Source organism: Saccoglossus kowalevskii, chromosome 4 (assembly GCF_978046115.1).
Source record: "Saccoglossus kowalevskii chromosome 4, keSacKowa6.1, whole genome shotgun sequence".
NCBI classification, from domain to species: domain Eukaryota; kingdom Metazoa; phylum Hemichordata; class Enteropneusta; family Harrimaniidae; genus Saccoglossus; species Saccoglossus kowalevskii.
Genome location: NC_140644.1, coordinates 3,745,283 through 3,760,880, shown reverse-complemented (window position 1 = coordinate 3,760,880; position 15,598 = coordinate 3,745,283). Strand labels below are relative to the sequence as shown.

General features: G+C 36.0%; 1 protein-coding gene across 1 annotated transcript; it reads right to left on the bottom strand.

The window, feature by feature from the left end:
• Positions 1–4,153: 4,153 nt before the first annotated feature.
• On the bottom strand, positions 4,154–15,139 carry LOC102805511 (gamma-aminobutyric acid type B receptor subunit 2-like). The gene is made up of 16 exons (XM_006816443.3): positions 14,906–15,139; positions 14,375–14,512; positions 11,472–11,636; positions 11,054–11,155; positions 10,898–10,963; positions 10,519–10,719; positions 8,281–8,523; positions 7,977–8,043; positions 7,683–7,766; positions 7,429–7,579; positions 7,006–7,138; positions 6,654–6,770; positions 6,376–6,498; positions 5,814–5,991; positions 4,380–4,543; positions 4,154–4,171 (listed from the first exon to the last, which is right to left on the bottom strand). The coding sequence occupies exons 1-16, from the start codon at positions 15,137–15,139 to the stop codon at positions 4,154–4,156; spliced, it is 2,184 nt and encodes a 727-aa protein (XP_006816506.3).
• Positions 15,140–15,598: the final 459 nt, after the last annotated feature.

Genomic DNA, 15,598 nt, shown 5'->3' with positions numbered 1-15,598 from the left:
ACATTAATGAACGAAATTCACATTACAATTTCATGCTTCCGAACAATCTGATATTTATGCTGGATAATAAAGTATACAAGTACTGTCTACAATATACTGCATAATGGAAATAACATACCTATCTAACCGCTGTTGATTTTTGTACAAAATTTCAAGAACACAAAACAAACAACTGACCGACAAAACAAAAACACTACACAGTCACTGTAGCCACACCAGTAAGAAAAAGATACTGTGGAACTCATTGCAAATGTATATATATATATAATATGTTTTTTAAATGCAGTCCCTCACCCCCTTGGCTATTTTCGCAGATTTTTCGTCGCCGGAGCGATTCACGTCCCAAATTTTGGTTCTCTGGGCGTCTCTAATAAATACTCTATCTAACCGCTGTACTGAATTATGAAAAATTCATAGAAGATTGGGCGAAAATCGGTCGTTTTTGGCCTCAACGTTTTTTTGCTCGGAAACGCAAGGGCGATAAGACTCGATTTTCAAGAACGCAGGTCGCTCGGATCGGACGGTTTCTATTGTTTCGAGTCTGTTGTGTGTCTAGAAACATAATATCTTTGTTTTTTGGTAAATATAGAACATGCTCTGTTCCAATAAAGGATTTTGATATGCAAATCAAACAATTTTATTAGTTCCTTATTGTAACGTCTCCCATATAAATCGTCCTGTACTCCCCAGAATTTGACAATGGTACTAGCCCAGAATTGACTTTCTGTTCAGTGTGTCTTTGATTGTAGCAATGTTTACGCCACTGTACGAAAATACGCACACTCGCGAATTTGACAACATTCACTTGAGCGTTTTAGGATAGTGGGAATAAAAGCAAATAGATGGAAATGCCAGTTACGTCATTCATGAAGATTGATGATTCGATTGCTGGTCGGGATAGATGCATTTAGTGTTCATTTCTATGCATATTGTCTACACCTGCGATTCTCAATTTCGATGTGTAAAATCATATCGCTGCTGTGGACCGTGACGGCAACTGATTTTTAGGTTTCTGTTTTTTTGATATTCTGACGTTCACTTGGTCGTATTTTGAATATGTACATGTATCCATAAAATTATCAAAACTTAAAATGTAATCATAGTACAAATGTAAAGTAAACAAAATTATCGAGTGATTTTGGATTTTTTGGAAAAGTACTTGAAATGCTGTGACATGGTCTACTATTGGTGGTGGGAATTACCAAGCCAGTTTATAAAACAAGCCGGTAGACTGGTTGGCATCTGCTCCGCTCAAAAACAAGTATCATGTTTTCGGCTGTTGCCATGGTAGGACATGAACGTGCAGCTAACATCGGTTTATAACTAAAACCGGGCCCCGTATACAAGGTTCGCAAAAAAACGTTCAGTCCTTAGAAGTCACTTTATTTTATTGCTAGGACGTATTCTGCTGTTAAATTTATTATTTCCAACCGTTTTGCGATATTATTTTCTAGATTGAAACATGGAGGCAAAAAGCTCCATGATTGAAGGCAGCATTTACAGTTCATTCATAGTTCAAAGTTGCGTTGGGATTACGTTGATAGAGTGTAACAATGTTGGCGCCGGTGATCTATTACCAGTGCGCAACGTAGCCAAAATAAAAAAACAAAAACATGATCATATAAACACTGCTATTTATTATAATATAAAGACTGGTAGGAGGTAATAAATTTGGGGCGAAAGTATTCAAAAATCAGTTTTTGGCTGTTGCTATGGCAGCGGTGAGCGTGAATTTGTTTTCAGATTTTACAACCTAACTAGAGTGAAGGTGTGACTTGCCCGCCAAGTTTGAACCAAACAGCCCAGCCAAAAAAAATCACAGAAGAGTCAAATTTGTCGGTAATGAAAACAGATATCAAAAATTCAAATAGTAACTTAGTGCCCACACTCAAGCTGAGTAGAATGAGCTATGTCTGAAGAGTTTTATCCTACATTTGTAGGAGGAGGTTCATTTAGCACGAAGCTATCGAGTTTTTTGGCTGTTACTATGGCAACGATAGGCCAATTTTTTTCTTCAGATTTTACCTAATAACTAGGATGATGGTGTGACCTGCCTGTCAAGTTTGAGGGAAATAGGCCAAGCCAAAACAATCACAGAAGAATTAATACTGAAAACACCGGAAACCACACACTCAAAAACACAACATTGATTTTAAGGGCAATCCTAGCAGAACGGATCGCCAATAGTGAACGAAAATGTTCGTAAATATTACTGACCGCAAAAGACGCTCATCGCGAAGTGTCTTGTTATGATATAAGATATAGTAAGGAAAAATGGTGATACTTTAGAGATATTGAAACGCACTAGTAAAGTCTATAATTTAAATCATTGAGGTGATAATAATTCATACTTCAAGAATTTAAGATATGGCAATAAATTTTCGGTACATATCTACATTCATTATTTAAAACACGACATATTTGCCATTTAAAAATAAATAAAATGAATTATACATATGTGCATGCAAAATTGATGACGTACACCACATTTGGGTAAATATCGTACTACAAGATGATATTTGAATGAATTCTTACAGTAAATCCAAATAAGTGTCAAACAACGCGAACGTTTATTTTTTATTTATGATGTTGAAAGTGCCTTTTATATGACCAGTACATTAAAAAACAGAATTTCTCCAGATTAAATATGAAAAATCGTCTAAGACATTTCGATGGATTTCAAACGCAGATGCTCCGCAACGAATAACCCGATATCTATTTTAAAAATGGTTTTTGAGTGAAGATTTTTAAACCATGTTTCATTACATCAATACGTCGTTACATTATTCGTGATATCGGCAGTACATTTACCAGACAGATATGTTGGCGTCGTCTTCTTACGGAAAATGAAATCACATCGCAAAATTGTTTTCATGTATTTGTCCACCTATTCAGCACAATAATTATTATTGAAAAGAGCGATCCTAAATATTTCCAAGTATGATTTTAAAAATACACATACACAATAAAATAGAACTATGACTTGTTTTCATGAAACATTTGCTGTCGCATTTTCACAGTGGTTAATGAAACCACTTTTACCAAACTTGGTATATAAGTGATAAATGAACATAATATGCACATGCTTTTGGTTTTCGATTAGATTCAATATATCTTACTGCCATATTTGACCCACGAGTGGTGATGAGTTGCACAGACCAATTCCGTTAAAACTTGGTAACACCTCTCAGTTTACTGAATCACATCCATTGTTTTGTTTATAATTGATAAACTAGCGGCCATTTAGTACGTCAAAATTACTTATTTTTGTAATTTTTGCCTATAACAAAAATGCAGTCACTAAGTATATTCAAAAAACGGTACAAAGGAAATGTATTGTTTTCAAAAGGATAATAGTTTGTGTTTTTTACGATCCGATAAATTTGAATTCAAGTGAATCGACTTGTGGGCCACTAGTAGCATATTCACGTAGTATTCTCCGCAGCTTGTCCAATTGTTCGTATTTCTGTAACGAATAAATGAATAAACAATGCTGTTTTATAAGGTAATGACTTCAATTACATGAGATTGTGAAACCCTTTTTTCTAGTAAACCGAGTTTAACTTTTCGAAAGTATAAATATAATTGATATATTGCGCATATTTCACATTTCACTAAATCGTACACCAATGTCACGATTATAGACACATTCAAATTAAATAATATCAATCTTGGAACTCACCTCATTATTTGGTATGAAATTTACCTCGTTATTACACCTGAAACTCACCTCGTTATTATGCCTGGAACTCACCTCATTATTATGCCCGGAACTCACCTCGTTATTATGCCTGGAACTGACCTCATTATTATGCATGTAATTCACCTCATTATTATTCATGGAACTCACCTCATTCAACTCTGATTTTAAATTCGCATTATCGTTGTCGTTTTGTCGAAATTGCTTAATCCTGGTGGATTCCCCAGACCTTACTGGCCGTTGTGATTTCGTGTTCTCGGTGAGGTACAATAATTTGAGCTATTCGAAAAATAAATTCGTATAACGTGTAAAGTAGTGAACACAGTGCATATTCTGACTTTGACATTTATTTGTCTAATGATTGACCATAATTATTTAGCAGTATTCTTCGTGATGTATTTCGATTTTTGATTTGTAAATTCCACAAGTGATTAAAATGCAATCAACATTTATTTATAGATGTGCCAATTTCTATATTTAAAAATGTGAAAATATGTTAGAGTGTTTACAATTTTAGTTTTCCACGCATCCTACGACAGTGACGAGGCAGAAACATGACATACTTTCCTTTGAAAGTTACAGTCGATTGCAGCTACGATTCAAGTAAACATTACAGGACCTTGAGCATTGTATGTTTGATTGCTCAATCGAATTAAACCCACTATTTCAATGTACGTACCTTTGGGACAAACATCAGACATAAGACGCCAGTGTTGGAGACTAAGATGGCGGAACCAAGAAAGGTGTACGTGAACACGACATTCTGTTTCATGAAGAAGAGTACAGCTGCACTCACAAGACACGTGATCGCCACAATGTAGATTGACAATGCGATGTATCTACCTACATAAAGTTAATATGTGTAGTCAATACTTTGTTAACGGTACACACGCTTTTCATACAGAAAGGTATAGCAATTAATGTACAGTGTACAAAGTCGACTTCTCTAATTTCTCACAAAAAACCTCAAAGGCATTCGCGCTAACGAACAGTGGCGGATCCTGAAAATGTATGGGGGGGGGGGGGGAGCTTCGCTTAACATTACCGAGCGAAAATCGCAGAGAAGCTATGCGTAATCCAGATGATATTAATCGTCATGCGTTTTTCTTTTTTTTTTGGGGGGGGGGTCCGCCACTGCTAACGAAGCGCCCATTATATCCTCATTTCGTCGAAATATCGTGATCAGCAAACAATCAAATATCTCTTCGATTTATCAAAGACACTGTATCCCTGGGTTTTATGTACAACAGACTAACGAAAGCTGATCTGAAGTTAACAATACTGAAAGACAATTCCACGGTGGCTGACGTTACATTCAGAAGGGTTGGAAATTAGTTTAGTTGCCATTATTACTAGAGTATTACCTTGTGGAATTTTATACTGTGTTATGGACTTGCTTATGTCACAGGAAATATTCTTAGCATGACATACAGTTTGAGGGTAATCAGAAATATGTGTGTTATTGGTGTAACTTTTTGAATACAATTTATACATTATGTACGTGGTGATTATCACATTTCATCGCGACATTTTGTGTTTGCATTGACAGTGTCTTGGAAATTACACTTACACTTACACAGTCACAATTATTTTCATATGCAGATTTTAATCGCCACAATTTTTCATTTGCTTATTAGTAACGATCACAGTTTTGGTCAGTGCTTATTTGTAATTCGCCCATTTTTAGTGCAGGCATTATTGAACTTGAAGCTTGGCTATTGTAAAGGCTTCCAAGAGTTTCATGGCTGAATGAGAGTTCTTTATCAACTATTGAAAAAGTTGGCCATATCGTATAGGGGATTTTGTGTAAGGAGTTTCGGTGTTCGGCCTCGGGACATGTGCAAGATGTGGCTAACAGTGAGATTAACTATACTTGCAGTGTATATTTTACAGTGACGATTGCTGTTGTAAATTGCTTTTCTTCTAGCTATGGCGCTTACACCAACTACTACCTGGTTTGGATTGATCGAACATTCCTTAAACCTTGACATTTTGTAATGTCAATGCCACTACTAGAATGAGATGTCGTATACCAATCAAAAGAGGTGACATGATTTACAGATACAATTCGTCATACTGGTAACAATACGTACATATTATCATAAACTCTTACTTTCGTTCATGCCAGGGACTTCCACTCGCCGTGTCTTCCACGCTAAGAATACTCCAAAAAGCAATAATACAACTTTAACTGTAACCAATACCACCGCGTAATACAGTTCATCTTCGGAGGAACATGTTTTCAGCACGGCGACGATGTAAATTTCTTTTTCAGGTTCTGTCATGTCTAACTGTAAATATAATTTGCATACAATTAGGCAAGCACATGTGAGGTATGTCGATAAAAACGAATATTTATCTAAATTACAATATTATTGTTATGAGTGTTTTTTTAAACTGATTATTTATGCTCCTGCATGAGTTATTGATACATTTTCCGACATTTAAAGGTTCTTCAGTATAAGGTAACATCTGACCGCACAGGTTCCTTTAAAATAACTCAAAACATTTTCCGAGCTTAAATTATTATTGTTATTGTATAACATTGTATTAATGTAATACACAGTAGGTACGAAGTGCATACAACAGTAAATGCAGAAGAATAGGTATAGGCTATATAAATTATGGTCTATACGTCAATTGATTCAGTAATACACTAACAAGTTAATATTTACCACAGGATCGAACTTTACAGTTATGATATAGGACGGGTCTAATGTCATCCACAGCGTTAACACAATAGCATCGAACAAAGCGAAGAGTATGGTAGCTGAAATGAGTTTAGTATCTTGCAAACCCTGGAAGAATTAACAATCGTGACTGCCAGATAATTGGGGTGAATTTACATTGGAATGATATAATGATGTTTATGATTTTCTGTTGTATTTCAATACAACAAGCTATAACAACTCATTCATTCATTCATTCATTCATCCATTCATTCATTCATTACCTTTTTTGTTCGGAATGATTTCATCGCAACGTTGAAGATGATATGAACTCTATAGGTTTTCATAAACAGAGCACCAAACGACAGTGATATACCGATAGCCAGGAGACCAATTTGGAGCTGTATAACAATAGGAGGGTCATAAATAAATGGACAAAAAAAACCCACATATGTGAATGTTGTAAGTATAACGTGGTACGTGTTAATCATTGTTCTTCATCAGATTTATTGCCGTACCAATGAAGGCCATCTGTCCAAAACATCCCATTACATTGAATAATTATCAAGAACTATTATATATTAACATTATATTTGTCGCCAAGCAGTATTTATCTAACGATATTTGTATACATACCTTACAGAGATAACCCATTAATTCTTCTGATATCAGTGTTGGGTCCAAATCAGCAACAAATATGGACGAATAGACCAGTATGCACCCAATAGGTATAAGTGACGTCAGAATAGGACTTGTCATTTTCAGTATTCTTCATAGAAATCAACACAAATATGTTTGATATGTAATAGCTTGTGTAGCTATTTATATAAAGACATCATGTCACTTCCATGCATGGTATGAGATCACGCGAGATGTGATGATCGTATTTTGTAACCAACAATAAACCATTTTAACTCAAATTATGTTGTTAAGGGCTCGTTTCTTGACACGAGACACTAGTTTTGGTCAATATATCGATCAGAAAGTGTGTAATCTAACAATGTATTGATATCCTTCGGGTATCTAAATATATCTAGGTACAGGTAGAATATGTCTTACTTGGTATGCCTGTACTTTAAGTTCACGAAGAGAAAGAATAAAGATAATAAGATTCCGAAAACAGTCAATCCATAAATTGAATATCGTATTTCAGGTGATACAGAAACAACACCGATGACTTCTGTTGCACCGTCTATTGGTGGACTACGACCTAAAATAAAAACACACATTCATTCATGTCATTGATAAAACAACTTTACTTAAGAATGATAATGCAATGTTGTAATTTGTTTGTTTGTTGTTCATTAACTCACCTTCTAAGTCCCATGTAAATGGTGCAAAACATTCTAAAGAACCCGGATTGGCATTATATCGACACGTTTCAATCTCTTTTCCGTCTAAAAAATAATATATATCTACTGTCAAAACGCGAGATATAATAAAATAAATTTCCTATATTCAACGAATAAATAAAATCCAACAATTTAAAAATCACGTAGTTACAGCATTTTAATTCACATTCAACAAAATAATCAATAATATCATTCAAATAATCAATCGTTTATATAAACTGCTTAGAATAACGCTTGTGGAACTATTTTGCATACCTTGTAATTGTTGAATGAGATGAGGCGTAGGTCTCCTCAATGCAACGTCATCGAACTCGACATTGAACTAGATTGATAACATGACACATACAAGTATGAATGAGCGAATCTTTGACTTTTAATACATTACTTAATACAAAGAACAGAAAATGAATGAATTACCATATATTATCCAAAACAACTAACATCATAGTACAATAAATAACATATAATACACATATGGTATACCTGAAATATACCTGAAAGACATATTCACCGATATATATATATATATATTTGTGTAGGAAAGGAAGATCAATCTTACCGTCATACCGTAGAAATTAACCTTCTTGATTTCTTCATATATTATATCTGCAATTTCTTTGTCATTGTATGTGAAATCTGTCAGTCGTTTTGTGGAACTACTAGCGGTCAGTCTATCTTCAGTTGCATGTAAAGCCAGGGCAATGATCCACACCATGTCGTAGGCGAAGGGATCCCAAGTGAAGTCAACCAAGACACGGTCTCGCATTTCTTCGTAGTATGCTCTATAGTCGTTTGCAAGTGACTGGATGAAATGAATTAAAAGACGTGGTACAGTGCCCGTACCTGTACTTGTACAGTGCAATGACCCCCCCCCCCATACACACTTGAGATATATTTCTGGAATGATGGAAATGCTTGATTTTGATAAAAACAATAGCCAAGGAATTCCGCCATTTTGATGTTTTATGTGGCAGTCTCCCATGCAAGTACTAAACACGCCCGATTGTGATTTACTTTAAACATGTGTCGGTCATATAACCACATAGCTGCATGGTAATTTAAAATTAAGCCGGATTGGCGGCTATTTCATGTTATTAGGATGTTTTAAAATCGATATCGCTGGCACAACTACCTTCTAGAATTGACCTATGACCTCTATATACTTGGAGTAACACTACGCTAATTTAACGGCAATTTACGAAATATTTATTCACATTGTCGAACTTTTATGTATTTGTGAACGTTACAGGTCGAGGCACGTCAACAATATGGCTCTAGTACTGACTGTCGGCCATCTTAAACTGAAAATATCATGTACCACGTTTGAAGAAAATCTACTCGCACTAGATCGAAATTAAGTTAGTGAATGGCAAAAACGCTCGTGTTGATGAATATTTTGCACTAAAGCAGCCGAAAAGATTACAAGTGCATACGCATAACGTATGTGTGAAGGCATATAAAACAAAATGACCGCCTTCGAATGTATTTATTTATTTAACCAGCATTTATCTCATTGAACATGTATATTACCCACTCTTCATTTCTAGTCAACAGGTCGGTTCCAATTACAGATTCGGAAATGAGGGACGGTCGAACTCAATCGCACACATGTATTTAGTGGAATACGTCAATTGCCCATCAGAAAAACTTTGGAGCTAGATCGTTTACGTTTACTGAGAATAGGAGCCGTACACAAGACCCATAGCTTTACGCCCCCGAAAGGACGCCATTCTCCCATATACGAATGTGAGTGGGCAGAATGTATTCTGTTCGGTACTGCAGGGTGTGCAGTCGACAATGGGAGTCAAACCAACGATCTCTTTTATGATGGGCGGACACGCAAAGCAAAACAACGTGCACTAAGGTCACATTCAATCATTGTATGTATAGAGTTTGAATTAAATTCGTTCACACACGAACGATTTCAGGTTTTGAATGGCAGAAATGGTTGATTTTAATAAATTTGTATCACTAAAATGGGCGCGAATCGGCCATCATGATTCGAAATGTGCCCATGTGTAACATAATGTATGTGTGGTTCGGTCAAGGTGTATCAGAGGACGGATGGATGGACGGATGGACGCACGCACACAGATGTGGGGCAAATATTTAGCATAAATCACAATTTGCCAATTGAACACATTTTTTGTTTTGACATGATACAGCTATGTGATCAGCTTTACATTGTGAAGGCATCATCGCAATTTGATGTGTTATCATGACGACAGTCATACAAATCAATTACAATCACCTGTGGGCATTAATCAAGGGTCTCTAAAATTTACTTAAGGCACTAATCTCAGTCTGTGTTTGTAGCTTTCTCGCGATGTCTGTGACTTATTCACCAAATAACGCGTTTCTCTGCATGTACTTCTGGCTTTCCCTATGACATAAGAGACACACACACCATCTGTATCTCTAGCTTTCCACGAATTCTGAGTCACATTTCATCTGGAGAACAAATCTAGGATTCTACCGTTCACGACACCAAACCAGCAACAACTATACTACTACTACTGCTAGTACTATTACTACTAGGTCTTTCTCTGGTCACTTTGTTTAGCTATTCCTGTTGTGCACACGGAGTAAAAGAACATATTCTTATTCACTGAGTGTGGGTGCAGAAGAATTATGAGTCGTACTAGCAAAAGTTTACAAATCCGAAATCCGTTATTCTACCTACCTATAGTATGCTGTCTGTACAAACAAATACAAAACGAGACAGACTATTTCACAAATGTTATTGAGATGATTTGGTTCCTGCTTTGCATCTCATTATAGTAACAATTAATTATACCTGGACAGTGAAATCCAGCTTTTCCAAATCAGTGGTGACAGGATACACTTCTATTCCTAAATGACCTTCCACTGCCAAGTCAAGCTGTTCAGGAGTGCAGTCGGTTAGACCCTGAACATCACTGCTTCTCCACCAATTGGGATAGTACCACCCCGGCATAATCCATTGGTATTTGTCACCAATTAGACCATACTTATACGCCTCACATGTGAATAGAAAACATATAGTCATGAAGTGTATAAAAGTTCAAAAGCGTTTCAATACCTTCTTTCATTTGTGCATGAAACTATCTCAACCGAAAGTCGTTTCCAAGATACAACAGTACATACAAAATAAAAAAAGGTTTATTTTTATTTCTTAACAAAGTTTATATACCCACCGAACATATAAATTTCACAGCTTGATCGTAGTAACCAAATAAGAAGAGAATATGAGCATCACGAGTCTGAAAACAGATAAAATGAGTATGGTATCAACTGATTAATAGTCGTATACTGTTCCGTTACGTTTGCATAACACTATTGTTTTAACCTACTTGCAAGTTGATCATGTTCACGTCCGCATTCTCACCAACTGTTTCAACCGAAATGACAGACACGCCCTCCCGCTCGAGCCCAGCAACAGTATCTCTGGCCAACTGTGGAACAAGAAAAATGCGTATGTGTTATAAAGATCTAGTTCATATGACAGAACTTTGTGTAGACTGGATGTAAATCTTTCTGCCTAATAACTGGTGCCATAAGAATTCTGATTTACTTCTTGCTCGAATTATACCTTCATTCCGTTTTATGTATTGCATGTTCAAATCGTACGATGGGGAGGAGACTACAGGAGAAAGGTATGCATCGCTCACTGTACTATCCTTCAGGCATAAAAACAAACAAACAAACAAACAAACAAGCATACATTATTTTCTGGATTATCAGGTTGCAGATTATGGAGTAAGTACTCACACCTTCCCAGAAATCATCATCAGCTCTGTAAAGCACGGATACTCTCTTCCAGTTGAAATGTTTGCTGAGAGCCACTCTGACCTCTGAATCAACTTCCGGGTACATCTGCACGGTGTAAGGATATTGGTGTTCGTCATTAAGGACTCGAGAAAGTCCCATATTGAGCTGATGAAAACATAAAAGCACAACGAGAACAAGATAATATTAAAAATAAAAGGAAGAGTGGTAATGTGATAATTCACAGTATTACGGTTTAATTGGAAAGATTCTCGACTATTGCTCTGTGAGCCTGAACACATGTCTGTGATTATAGAATCGTAATTATCAAAATATCGAACTGTCATGCTTCGTATCTGGGATTGAGATTTTGTCTTAGATATCATAAGTATATTTCTTTGATCTATTGCTTGGTTACTTGAGCGACAGCTCGCAATGCATACCTCATTTCACAGTTGTACATACATACACAGGTATATCCAAATCACAATGTACGTATCGAAAAAATCGTGTAATACCCATCAATACCATAAAAACAGTTCTGTTAAGAAGTGATCAATTTACGATGGGAAAGTTTAAATTTTTATCCATACATTCTGGTAGAAAGTCAGACAAATGCACATTAAATAAATAGGTACATAGGAGAAGAAGCAGATCATGTTGTTATCACCAGAAGATATTAGCTAATTTTAGGACTGTTCACAAGAAACATCAATATATCTGAATGGAAGTTAAAACATTCAGTGCACCCATTGTTTTAACGTAATTTGTAGTCCTGTACAAAAATAAGGAATGAATAGTTCACCATGAATAAACATTTAGGCGTGGTGCTATTTAAAAAGAATACTATATATGTATGCTATCATTTCCAGTCTTATTAAGTTGACTTCTATAAATAAAAAATATGTAATTACAGAAGATAAAAAAGTGTTTACTAGTTTGAAACAAAGTACGAACATATTTTTTAATCAAATTATGAGTGCTATTTTATGTACAGATAATTCATGCTTAATATTTTATGGAGAGCGGGGATAAATGAACTGAAGTCGATGAGTACAATTCTGATTACATTTGAAATATTCACGACTAATATAATGAGGTATATATTGTCTCCAGCTCAAATTGATCTTTGAAAATTACCACAAAAATATTCTTCAAGCGAAACACATCGCTCTTTCTCATTAGGTAAAATCAACAATTAGACTTAGGGAAGCTTACAAAAACAAATGACAAAAAAATCTTGTCCATAAAAAGGGTATTTTCGCAATATTTAATATATGCCAATGTTTTCGCAATATATCCATCGCGCAGTAAGGATCGCTGGGGAGTGTCATGCTTACAGATATATAAATATTTTATTTGAAACATTAATCAAGAAAGGCAAAGCACTTGGAGATGATTTATTTAAAGATCTTTAATGATTATTCAGGAGCCTGAAGGTGTTTTAAATAATTTTAATTGTCCACCTCTCTTTTATTTAAAAAGGACAAGCTTGAGACGAGCCAAATATATGCAAGTGTATACACGATTGTGAACAAATCGAGTAGTCCAGCAGTTACTGGCTTTCTTATCATATATTTACAAAATGCAATTGTAGTCAAAACAATTGTGATGTTTGTTTTGTAGTATACAGTCGTATACATATATAGTTGTCAGGGGGAAGAACAGAAAATAAAAGGAAAGGTATATAATGTATTGGTCCAAATGTATTGATAAATAAATGAATAATAATCATTATATTATGGCATTATCAATACCAGTAAAATTTATGTCGTCATTGCTGCAGAGTATTCGCGAAAATCTATCCCATTATTGACCATCAAGGCCCTGTATCATGAATACAAATACAATGTTGATCAATGTGAGGTAATAAGTAATTGATACTAAAATCGGCATAATTTAAAATGGCCCATTGGCAATCCTCGGGGGCGGAGCTACGTCACAGACGTTCCACGTTGCTAAGACGCGCACCACTGTACCATGCATTTCTATGGGCTCTTTGCGCACTGCTGTGGAACGCCAGTCGAGCCGGTGAAAATTCGAGAAAACAACACAAACTCAACTTTGAAGTAATCCATAACAATCAAATTTATATATGTTACACACGTAGGGCTAATCTTGTTACACTGTTCAGAGGAGTCTCAACAATCACCACCAAAGTACCGTTTTCTGCGAGTTTTGAGCCTTTGTTTTCACCGCCGCGGGTTGCCAGGCGGTGAAAATGCCCGGATGTCCGCCCCCAAGGATAACAACGGATTTCAAAATGGAAATCAGGCAATTTTGTGTAGAGTACGATAAACATGTACCCCGGGTACGCACCCCTGTGTACTGCACAGACAGTCGATTCACAGCGGCGACTCAGGTGTGTGTAGACAAACTAGCGTTGCCGCGGCGGGTACCGAGACGGCGTACCAGTATGCCATTCGCTTGGGCGACCACTACAATTTTATTTCACACCACACATCAGTCCAGTCGCAATTTAAATGATTTAAAGTACAATAACATTTAAAGGAGTACAACTAATTTCTTTCTTAGTTTGCCACATGAGATTGTAGAAACGAATTTCTAACATTAAGCAGATTCAGGGTCCGTGAAACTGTTCCATTGACTGTGGACTTTTTTCCATGTTTTTTGCTTTTTATTGACAGCAAATCCACTGGTATTACGCTACAAATAATAACATTTATGAACTCCCCATCAACCAATAATTAAATCAAGCACACCTTGTGCTCCATATATGTGCGAGGCGTGTTGGAAAATCCAATATAACAACTTAACAAGAGAGAATTATTCTGCAAATGCAATAACTATATTATTTTCATATCAGTTTAGTTTAATAATTCCATGATGATAATCTACACCAAGGCAGGTATAGCAGTAGTGTAGTGTAACGTCTTATTACATACCTGGACTATATGATAGTACCTAAGCACTAGATTTACCACTGCTGACTCGTACGAGCTAATGGGACCCAGCATTGCAATCATCTGTGGGCCGTGGTATATGTATTCGTAGGCATGGTACAGACCCAGTCCAATATCGACCTGTTGGTTTAATTCGAACATTAAAACCAGCGCAATTATTATACAAGTACAGCGTATGTAACTACTACACACGAGGAATTATTGATGTTCAAGAAGAGTCAAGTTATCAATTCAAGTAAGTTATAGCTGCATGAATATAAACAGTCTTTCAGGTTGGGAAAACTATATAGGTTTAATTAAAAACTATTTTCATATTTTATACATATATCTCGCAGTCGAATGTTTTTTGAATACATTTAAACGCGTTTTTTAAATGTCTTTTTATTTCGCTTACAGATGTGTTTAGAGTGTGTTTTATTGGTAAATGCATTTAAAATTATAAATGTTTTAGAAATATATATTTATTTGGTAAGGGATTATAAGGGCCTTATATAACGTTATCATCTTTCTTACCTCTGTGTTTCTCCAGGTCCATACCAATTCGTAATCTGGTAGTATTTCACTGCAATTGTTGATATGTTCAATGGCTTCGTACACTGTAGATATCAACCCCCGATATCGTCCCTGGTCATCAGAGGGAAACAGACCTCCAATATAAAGCGGTACTTTCTTCGCTTCATACAAGCGAACTACGCCGAGTAAATTGACGAATACAGATACTAATAACAGTCTACAAGTTAGATTCATTACGACAGAAAAAAATGGAAATTGCGATAACACTGAATGAATCTAGGTACTCGGTGACCAGTACTGAATTCGTAGTCTACATTATGTGTGCCAGCATACGGACTTTTCGTCGCTCTGGTATACACCGTCACGCACCTGTGTATGTTTTGCGCGCTTGTGCATGCGCAGTAACTAACTGCCAAGAACCTGTCGTTCGAACCAAACAAATAAAGCGGGAGGGTCGTCACCTGCGCACGCGCGGGAATTGAGTTCCAAGCGACGATAACAACACACACTAAAAGCGCGAAGGCTCATGGGTAGACGCTTGTTCGTATTCAGTCCCAATTATATTACAATGTAATTCTTGATGTAATTAGGGATATTGTATTGTGAAATAAAGTACGCTTTATTGCTAAATAGTATTTTTTAATAACTGTATACAACATGTTTTATGCATCACTGTAAACGTAATTATGGAAT